Genomic DNA, 11,544 nt, shown 5'->3' on the forward strand with positions numbered 1-11,544 from the left:
TATTTTGTAAATTCAACTCAATATAAGACAAGAAACATATTTCAAAACACTATCTGTCCCGGGTTTAAAAATCAAGCAAAACAAACAAGAACAAAAAAAAGTATTAAATTCGGGCTTGCATATTTGTATTCAATTAAATAAAGCAAACAACAAAAATTAGGATATAGTTAAATTCGGGCTTGAATCTTTGAATTCGATTGAGGGTGCTTGACTAACCTTATTAAAAAGATCTTATAAGCTTCTAGAGCTTAAAAGCTGTTTTACGAGCTTATAAGCTGTTATAATTTATTTTAAAAATAAGTTGTTAAAGTGTTTGGATAAATTTATTTTAAATAACTTAAAGATGTTGATGTGTTTGGTATTATAAGATCTTTTCATCGTCAAAATTACCAAAAAAAATATAATTATATGAAAATAATGCTTCGAGTTATACATATATGAAAATAGTTTTAGAATAAACATATATTTTAAAAAATAAAATTGTTATAATATTTTATTTTAGAAAAATTTATGTGATTTGGAATTTTTTTTAAAAATAATATTTAATATTTAATGGATGGAGGATATGGTGGAGATTTATTAAAATATTTAAGGATATTTTAGAGAGATGGAATGTTAAAATAAGATATTTTTGAAAAAAGTATCTCCCCCCTTATAAGTTGTTTCTAAAAAAATTTACCAAACAGATCCGGAGAGCTTTTAAGCTCTAAAACAACTTAAAAGTTGTTTTTAAGAGCTTAAAAGCTCTCCCAAACACCCTCTAAAGCACAAACCTTAGGCATCTACGGAATTAATAAAGGTTTTAACGTTTGATGAATTCCTCAACCAGAAGAGAATCCTTTCCAATATATTGCTAAAATATAAAATATGATCTTTAATAATTCTCACATATGTGCCTTCTACGGGTATAGAACTCCATGTGTGGTGGCTAAATGAGCTTAAAATATGATTTAGAGGGTGTTTGGGAGAGCTTAAAAGCTCTTGTAAACATCTTATAAGCTGTTTTAGAGCTTTTAAGCTCTCAAATTTTTTTTGGCAAAATTTTTTAAAAACAGCTTATAAGGTGTCAAAATAAGTTGTTTGACAGCTTATAAGCTGTTTTTAAAAAAGTAAAGGGGGAGGTACTTTTTTTAAAAAGATCTTATTTTAATATTTTATCTCTATAAAATATCCTTGAATATTTTCATAAATCTCCATCATATCCTCCACCCATTAAATATTAAATATTATTTTTTAAAAAAATTACAAATCACATAAATTTTTCTAAAGTAAAATATTAAAATAATTTTATTTTTTAATTTATGTTTATTCTAAAATTATTTTCGTATGTGTATAACTCAAAATTTTATTTTTATAGAATTATACCCTTTTAGGTAATTTTGACAATAAAAAGATCTTATAATACCAAACATATCAATATCTTTAAGTTGTTTAAAATAAGTTTACCCAAACACTTTAACAGCTTATTTTTAAAATAAGTTCTAACAGCTTATAAGCTCGTAAAACAACTTTTAAGCACTAGGAGCTTATAAGCTCTTTTTAATAAGTTTAGTCAAACACCCTCTTAATTGAGCCCATAACATGTACTAAATGATTACGCCTGAAAATAATAAGTAACAAGCACGAATGAAGGCCATAAAAAACTTGATTAGCCCATACTTGAAATACATTATTACACAACATCCATGAATTAATTAATTGGAATTTAAAATCCTATTTGCACCGATAACATACTCTAAATAAATAAATCCAAAACTTGTAAGAAACAAGAAATAATGAGAGCCATAAAATAACTTAATTAGCCCCTTACCAAAATACATTATTTATTAGTCATAAACCAGGAAATATTTAATTTTGAATTTCAAACCCTAACCTTTCAATTTTTTTCTCGTGACCTTCAATCCAAACTCAAGATCTTGTAATTTTTGTATCTGTTAGGACTTTCTTTTTTCTTAAATATATATATATATATATTTTAAATCATCATACACAAAATTCAAAAGATGTATCACTACTTAAATAATAAAATTAAAAAAATAATATTTACCATAATGTGAGCCAAACGAGCATAACCTCTTCTGCTCATCTGCTACTGTCCTGTTATGCTATATTTTCAGATTAGATGTGTGTTGTTTGAATTAAAATTATTGTGCTGTTTCGACTTTTCTATCCTTTAGGGTTATATCTCCGTTGATAAATTGCTCTAGATTTGACAATGCCGGGTGGGTTACATGCTCGAGAATTGTAACAATCAGGTACCCAAGCATAACCTCTTCTGCTCATCTGCTACTGTCCTCACTGTTTTTTTCATCAAATGTAGGACTCGAAGATACCACTATCAATTATGAAACAGAGGCAGGCCAAGAATCAGATAGATATACTGGAAAAAAACAGTGAGGACAGTAGCAGATGACAAGCTCCTTGAAGCAGCATACACGCTCATTAGTGAAGACCTGACAGTGGTTAATGACCAAAAGAGTGACCCATTTTATAAACGAGTTATAGCATATTACAATACCAACCGAGAGAAAGGGGCTAAAAATAGAACTGCTGAAAAAACAAAAATACATTGGGGTTCGATGAATAAGATCGTGAATAGATATAATGAAATCTACAAAAAATGGTACAGTGATCGACCCAATGGGTGGAGTGACGAGGATTTGATAATGCATGCAGATGAAGAATACAAGAGCACTTATAAAACTACTTTATGAACATGTGTGGAGAATTGTCAAATCCAGTCAAATGTATGCTCCACAATCAGCTCATCAAGCTTCAAAAAAGACAAGGACCTCCGAATCATCAATAGAAAATATTGATTCTTCATTCCAAACACAATTTGTGATGCAGATGATTACGAAATCCGATCTTGTCCAATGGGAAACAAGGCAACAAATAGAAAAGGGAAAGAAAAAGTGTCTCAATTTGAAGCCAATCAAAATCTGCAACATTCCATAACACATTTGGAGGAATATAATAAAAACAAGAGAGCAGAACAACTCATCAAAGCCCATCAACTCCTCGTAATGGACACACAAGGTATGACCATGAACAACTTCAAAACCATCGGACAGTATGTGAGGAACTCAAAAAAACTTTGAACATGTAGCACATTTGTGTTTTGTATTCATGTTTTTATTTCATGCTATTTAAGTTTTAAATTTCTGTTCTCATGTCATGCAATTCAGAGTTTGTAATTTCTGTTTTCATTTCATGTAATTTGGAGTTTTCAATTTCTAATTTCACGTAATGTAAGGGCTAATTGCATCAACACCCCATGTGAAAAGTCTAAAAGACATAAAACACCCCGTGTAAAATTAATAGCATGTTAGACCCTATGTTTTAAAAAAATTAGCATAAAAACCACTATGAAAGGGTATAAATGTGCCCAAGTTTGTATAACATAGGGGTGAAATGCGCTACATTTTAAAAAACTGAGGGATGCATTAGCCAATTAATATTTCTTGTGGAGTTTTTATGACTTTTAGACTTTTCACAGGGGATATTAATGCAATTAGCCTCATTTTCTTATTGTTTATTAATTTTAATAATAAATTAAGTGTACAATATGATTTTTTAAAACATACATAAATGCAATATTAAATATTTTAAATTTATGAAAAAATTATAAATGGAATTAATTAAAGTAAAGAAATAAATAAATAAAATAAAATAAAAATTTTAAATAATTTTAAGGGTGGGAATATTGATGACGTGGAAATGATAAAATGACAATAAGTCTCGTAAATATTTGGTTGTTAGAATATTTAATTGTGAGATGTGAGATATTTGAGGAAAATATATAGATAATGACGTGTAACAATGAGCTCACAAATGGTTGGGATAAATATCTAAATGAAATTAATATCTAAGTATTTATTTGGAATTTTCCCTTTTAAAAACTTTTAAAAAATAAATAAATAAGGATTATTATTATTAAATAAACAAATAAAATAAAAATAAAAGATAATTAAAGAGAGAGAGAGAGAGAGAGAGAGAGACAGAGATTTTCAATAACGGGCCATGCTATGTGTACATCCAGTTGTACACATAGTCTACACACAACTATTAAATATTATTTTTTTCAAAACAAAAACTATTAAATATTATTTTTATTTTAAAATTCTTTAAAAAATTATTACTTTTCATAAACAATTACTTGTCTTGCTTTAATTAAATATTTTTAATGAAAATATAATTTTTTATTGTCTATTTCTACAAATTTCACGTTGAGAGACTAAATTACACAAAAAAATTAATTTATACTTCCCAAATAATATTAATTATTTTGATTTAATATGATTCATTCTTTTTCCTCTTTTTTTTAGCATTCGGCCTATCAAGTTCAGTAAGTGCACACATTAAATTTTACTTTTTATAAATATATATATTTCCTAGTAAATTCAATCAACAACTGAACAAAGTGCATGAACTAAATATAAAAACCACAATATATCAAATTGGGTGGAATACATATGAAAATTTCAAATTCGGACTCTTCCAACATATTTAAATTATTTTAAATTCAAGTACATTTAATTGTATGTTGTGAGAGCCTGTTCTCTTGATTAATATTTAATCATCAAACAAATAGGATTAATTAATGTAAACAACGAGAACGAGTAAAAAAATTTTCTTTTGAGCCTACAAAAATTTCGACATTACCTCCTCGTAAATAGGACATTCCAAAAAATCTAAACAACACAACCTGTTAATACTCGAAAATAGAGTCATATTCAACAACACAAACCCTACAGCCGCACTGGCCAGGACTAAATACGTGTAGAGCCGACAAGGCTCGATCATTCCAAAATCAAATCCAAGACATCAACAAAGTGTATAATACACCTACTTGGGGCATCTCCCCAGCAGAAATCTAAACTGGACATAATATATATAAATATCGGGTCCTTACGCATGTCCAATTAACATGCTTCATTATTGATTACACTGTTGGATTCGATCACTTCATCCTCATTCGAACACCATCTTGATGAGCATAGTTTTGTCAATTCTTGATCAACTCCATAGTTTGATACTAAATATACTCCATAATCGACATTCCAAGGATGGTGATGAACACCCTATGATTATTAGGCCAAATGTAAGAAACAAACATATATAGATATGATTAACAACATGACAACACAAACATAAATGTCATACCATTAATTGCTGTGAGAAAGAAATTTGATTCATAACAGAATTCTGAACACCTGGTTGAATAATCACATTATTGTATTCAATGTTTTTCGGTTGAAAGTTCTTTTCTTTGCTTGATTTCACCAATACCTATGAAACCAACATATGTATGAATAGAATGCATTATATTGATACTAATTTTTATATTGATGCATTATATTGATACTAATTAATTAAAGATGTATGAGGAATATTTTTTACCTTCGATTTCTTAGAACACTTCTCCAACGGACCTTTCTTTCGAAGCTTCTTAGGGGCTCCTTTTGTTTTAGTGTACTTTGGATCAAGAACTTTGCAAGTAGCTATAGAAGCTTGAGTTGTATCATCAACATGATCAGATTGTACTTGCATGCTCTGTGGTGATACCAAAGTACGAACACAACCTGATCGCAACTTTGATATAGCAAGATCACTTGCTTTACTTTCAATCCACTCGAGAAGCTTTTGAGTTTCTTCATCATTATCTGCAGCCATGTCTGCAACACTTGTAAATGCCTCGCACAACTTCTCATAATTTAACTGACCAGGAGTAGTTATCCATCCATTATAATTGATCTTCACTCTCATATTCAATCTACTCACATCTTTCCTCCAACGTCGAAGTATATATTGCTCAGGAACGACAGAAAACTTGTTACGGATCAAAACTGCAATAGCATGCCTACAAATTATTCCCCTAAACTCAAATAGATGACAACTACAAGAAAATATGCATTTATCTCTCTCAAACATAATTTCAAATTTTTTTTCCTTAACTCTTTCATGTGCTGTAAAGTCTTCTGTAACCACATATCTCGTGCCAAAAGACCCATCTTCACTGGATTCAATGTCACAATACATATTTCCCGTTAATTCTTGTTAAAATTCTTTAAATTTTGCAATTGTATAAGCACTTTGAAATTGCCTCTCTATATCAAATCGAGTAATGCAAGGGACCATCTGTGAGAAGGATTTAAAATCAGCTTGAAACTCTTTCTCAACTTTACTCCTCAGAGCTCGCTCATATTGCTCCACAAATTGTTTCAAAGATGTTTTCGAATGGACATACCCGTCGAAAAAAGAATTCATACTCTCGCTTCGTTGGGTTGTTGACATTCCGGCCCAAAATGAAGTTCTGAGAAAACATGGAACCCAACGAGTTCTCTCTCTAAAAAGTCCAATCAACCAATCATTATTTTGCAATTCATACATATCAAGCATAGAAAACCAACCCTGTTCGAACTCATTTGTGCTTTGTGATTCATACACCAATTCATATATAGATGAGAGTATGGAAGCCTTTTGACAATGATATCCAAATTTTTCAGGTAATTTCTTAAGGATGTGCCATAAACACCACCTATGTTTTGAGTTGGGAAATACTGCTTCTATGGCATTTTGCATTGCCCTATCTTGATCGATGATTATCCCTTGAGGTGACTTAAATTCCATGCACTCTAGCCATATCTTAAACAACCACACAAATGTCTCTGTATCCTCACTAGAAAGTAAACCACAACCAAGCAGTGTTGAGTGTCCATGATGATTAACACCGACGAAAGGAGCAAATGGCATGTCATACTTATTAGTTAAGTATGTTATATCAAAAGTTATTACATCTCCAAATTCCTTATAAGCTTGTCGACACCTATTATCTGCCCAAAATATATTCTTTAATCGACCCTCATCATCCAAATCCAAGCTAAAGAAAAAACCAGGAGAAAGTGACTGCATTTTGGAAAAATAAGCTTGAATGGCAGTTGCATCTCCCTCTCCAAGTCTTAATTTCCTGACCTTATCAATATAATTTCGACAATCATTTTCAATAAACGTCATCTTTTCATATCCACCTGCTTCAACAACAACTGAGTTATAACTTTTATGAAGAGGAATACCTGCTATATCATTCACTTCTAGTTGTCATTTCACGTGAGCATTCAACTGACGATAACATCGAAATGCTCTAGACTTGGTTGGACTAGTTTGATGATTATGTTCGAGATGGACACCGGTAATTTTTCATACTCCAGCAACATCTGAACAAGCTGTTAGTCTAGCTTTACAGCCTGTTTGACCGGTTGGTTGGAGCTTCATTGTAGTGCTTGTATTACTATTTATGCGGCTTTCTAGGCCACATGTGAATGCAATATACGTGACAACCCCTTCTTTATTCTTCCGTGAAGTTCTTTTTCTAACTGGAAAACCAACATGATATGCATATCTTTTGTAAAAGTCAAAAACTTCATTCTCATTTTCAAATTTCATTCCAACCTTGGGCTCAATCTCAATGTCTTCTGCAAACAAATGTATATCGTTCACTACACCATCATTTTTTGAGTTTAAAGCACCTACACAAAACATGCATAAAAACATGCATCAATTTCATATAAATATATTTAAATAATGCCACTAACTATCTCCATTATTCTACAGAAAGTGTAGCAGGGAAAAGAGATAAAGGTTTGAATTGGTCTGCGCTTGACTTTTTTGCTACTCTCCTAACTATCCATTATGTATAAGATTTATGACCAAAGACTACTTCATCAGCGTCTTCTTTACACATATGTCTACACCCCCTTCTTCTCCTTTCTTCACAGTAGGAAAAACTGTCTTAAAAAAATTGAAATACCCAACAATTATTCCTATGTATGCTGTTTTATCTAATTACCTAATTTTCTAAACTTTCCATTTTCCAGATCCTAGTCTTTCTTATTTATGAATAATTATCCAGTTTTTTTAGATTTATTGAAAGACAAATCCATATTAAATCTGCTGCAAATTCCAATCAAACAGCCTTTCCACACAAATATCATAATACACCCATTTGGGAGATCCGAGGGGTTGGTTTTGGTTATATCCTTCTTGTTTCTTCATCATAAATAAATATAGATACTTTTATTTTGTTATTATTTTCAGTTTAAACCTGTAAACATGAAGTAGAAATGAGATTGGAGATACAAAAATTACCAGGGTCAGACATTAGGGAGGTTGACGAAGACGGGAAGATTACTGGCCAGTATAATCTATGAGGAATAGGAAAACACAGATCGATGGAATGAACAAAATAACAACATAAGAACTCAAGAGTTTCCAATACCCGTAGTTCTTTCATAACCAATAACCAATAGATTCAACAAGTACAAATTACAAGCAGAAGAATTTTGTGAAATGAAATATTAATTTTAGATATAAATCTCCAAAAATAATAATAATAAATTAAAAATTGATTGAATAATGAGTCCAAATAACTCCAAGAGGCAAATATCATTGAATCAAATGATTATGTAATAAAAAAATTTCTAGCACCAGAGATGTAAAATCCAATTTTACAACCAATCAAGCATATTTACAAGAAAAAGCTATAGCAACCATAGATTAATTAACCGAGGTGGTTTATTTAGCTTTCTCAACATACTACCGTAATAAATAAAAAAATATAAAAAAAATACAAAACAAAGAAACTAAAATTACACGATTAAAGGTGAAATGAAAACACAACCATCACAATCCACTCATTTGGGTTTTCCGAGGGGTTGTTTTGCTTAGATATTAAATCCTCCTTGTTTTTCATCATAAATCAATATAAATACTTTTATTTTGTTATTATTTCCAATTTAAATCTGTAAACATGAAGTAAAAGTGAGATTGAAGATACTAAAATTACCTTGTTTAGACATGAGGGAGGTTGCTGGAGACGGGGAGATGACTGATCGGAAGATGAACGGGTCACACCAAAAAATGAAAAACAGAGGAATGGAAAGAGGGAAAATGAATTCGTGAGCTTCAGATCTTTTGAGTTTTTTTTTTAGCTTCAGATCTGCAGAGTTGGATTAGCAAAAAAAATTGAGAAAAGTTAGTAAAATATCGAGTAAAATATCGCGAGATATTAATTAAGATGCTTTTAGTGAGATTTTAAGGATAAATTGTGTCAGCTCGTGTGTACAACTTTTTGTACACAGAGCATTTCCCTTCAATAACATTGGATCCAGGTTAACCAGTAGGGATGACAATGAGTCGGGTATGGGTAGGATATCGCATCTCCATCCCCATACCCATTTATTAAATTCATCCCCATACCCATATCCATACCCATCGGGTATTGAATTTCATCCCCATCCTCATACCCATCGGAGGATCGGATATCCATACCCTACCCATATACCCATTTATCATATCTACTCCATACAAATACATTTTTTCAAATTTGAATTATTTTGATAAAACTATACTTATTTACTAGATTTTTATACCAAAATTTTTAAGAGAATAATAGAAAAAATAAAACATAGTAGAAAATCTACAACCTAAAAATTATACTCCCTCCGTCCCAATTATAGTGTCCACATTTATTTTTTTGCTTGTCCCAAATATATTGTCATATATCATATTTAGTACTCCCTCCGTCCCATATATAATGTCTTCTTTGGATTTTCACACAGATTAAGAAAAATGTGTTGGGAAAGCAAATTTTATATAAATTTTCTATTTTATCCCTATTTAATGTATTAAAAATGATTGCACAATTTTTAAAGTGTAGTTAATAGGGGTATATTAGTAAAAAAGTGTAAAGGAAACATGGACAATATAATTGGGACGGAGTGAAACGACCCTAACTCTATAATAAATAAATATGCGGAAATTTTTTTTTTTTTTTTTTTATACTTACTAAATAAAATATGTACATATATGCCCATACATATATGCACCGGATAAAGATATTTAAAATGAATAATCAAATAAATACTTAAATAAAAATGCATTCTTAAAAATATAATAAATATCTGAGTCAAACATTAATTAAAATATACTGCATAAGTAAATAAAAGTTTGCATGCACTGAAAATATTAAATAAATATTCTAGACCCTCAATCACTGAAAATAATAAAAATGTATCATGCTGACAAGAACAATAACAGGCATAGCGACTCAGAATATTTCACGGTCACGGGGCCACTGCATGCATGCTCATACGTCCTCGCCTCCGGTGGGTACAATGTCATCCTCAACGTACTCACCTGCACCATACCAGTGTAGTGAGCCTAGAGGCCCAACATGCTAACATAACAAGGGTTTAAAATAATTTAAACCAATTTAATACTAATACATACATATACATGAATGAGCATGCTTAAAAAATTACATAACATAACTTACTTAAATAAACATAATACATAACATAATACATAACATTATTGAGCAATTTATTTTCTAACATAGCATGGTTGTATCCGTAGTGTAACCTTAAATCATACATTAAATACTGATCAGCGTGGAAACCTACGTACGTGGCCGGTGACGAATCACCTCTTAAATTGGCAGTAAACTGCCCTTCAATCATATGGGGACGAATCCCCCTTAAATTGTCACACTACTTCAACTTCCAACATAAAATATTTTTATTGCTCAACTTAAACATTAAATCATGCATAAAATATTATTTCATGAATGCATGTACTTGAATAAAATGTGTGTCCATCATATATATTTAATTTAATTTCTTATTAACATATAAATATTAAAATAACTCAAATGCATAAAAATAATTAAATATATAATCAGGACACATGCAAATTTTCTCATGGATGGTCCTGGACTGCTGGCCCTACACACAAGCCCATTAACTTTAAACTGGCCCATTAACATACTTAAGCCCATTAACTTAACTTTAAGCCCAAATAATTAGTCTAAGCCCAATTAAATTAAATAAGCCCATTAAAATTACACTAAGCCCAATAACACTTAAACTGGCCCAATGGGCCCAAAAACCCATAGACTGGCCCAATAACTTTTATGGGCTCAAAAGCCCATAAAATTAATGGACTAACTTAATTAAAATTTTAAAAGTCCAAATAAAATTATTTGGGAGTCCAAATAATTTTATTTCAATTTATTTGACTCAAAAACACATAAATTTGTAAAATACTTTAAAATAAAAATACTCGAGCCCGGCCCACCAAACTCGGACCCGGACTCACTAACCCGACCCACTACCTAACCGACCCAACCCGGACCACTCAGACCCGACCCAGACCCCTAACCTAGCCCAACCCGATCCCCCCCTCTCCCATAGCCTCTCGGCCGTGAGCAGCAGGCCCTCTTGGCCTGCTGCCGGCCGGCTCCGGCCGCCCCTGGCCGGAGCGCCGCCGCCCGGACGTAGCCCACGTCCGGGCGGACCTAGCCTGACCAGGCCCCAGCCCCATGCACGACCAAACCAAGTTCCCGAAGCCACCCCTTCCGAAACCCTAAACTGTGACCTCCTGGGGCCGATTTGATGTAGCTCGGTCATAGCTCCCTTTCCAGCCTGAACCGTCCGACTCCAACCGACCCGAAGGCTCCCTAGGACCCTCTTGACCCCACCCTCA

At 31.9% G+C, this 11,544-nt stretch overlaps 1 protein-coding gene across 1 annotated transcript; it reads right to left on the reverse strand.

Annotated features, from left to right (window-relative positions):
* Positions 1-4,925: 4,925 nt before the first annotated feature.
* On the reverse strand, positions 4,926-7,017 carry LOC140878736 (protein FAR1-RELATED SEQUENCE 5-like). The gene is made up of 4 exons (XM_073282351.1): positions 6,107-7,017; positions 5,404-5,863; positions 5,167-5,292; positions 4,926-5,084 (listed from the first exon to the last, which is right to left on the reverse strand). Exons 1-4 carry the CDS (start codon positions 7,015-7,017, stop codon positions 4,926-4,928), a joined length of 1,656 nt encoding a protein of 551 aa, XP_073138452.1.
* Positions 7,018-11,544: the final 4,527 nt, after the last annotated feature.

Source organism: Henckelia pumila, chromosome 2 (genome assembly GCF_033568475.1).
Source record: "Henckelia pumila isolate YLH828 chromosome 2, ASM3356847v2, whole genome shotgun sequence".
Classification (NCBI taxonomy): domain Eukaryota; kingdom Viridiplantae; phylum Streptophyta; class Magnoliopsida; order Lamiales; family Gesneriaceae; genus Henckelia; species Henckelia pumila.

Excerpts from the sequence above, each read along its gene's own strand:
- LOC140878736 (XM_073282351.1), bottom strand. The coding sequence starts at position 7,017 with ATGACGTTTATTGAAAATGATTGTCGAAATTATATTGATAAGGTCAGG. Across the intron at positions 5,293-5,403 it reads AGTGTTCTAAGAAATCGAAG|GTATTGGTGAAATCAAGCAA; the intron begins GTAAAAAATATT and ends TTGGTTTCATAG. Across the intron at positions 5,085-5,166 it reads CTTTCTCACAGCAATTAATG|GGTGTTCATCACCATCCTTG; the intron begins GTATGACATTTA and ends TAATAATCATAG.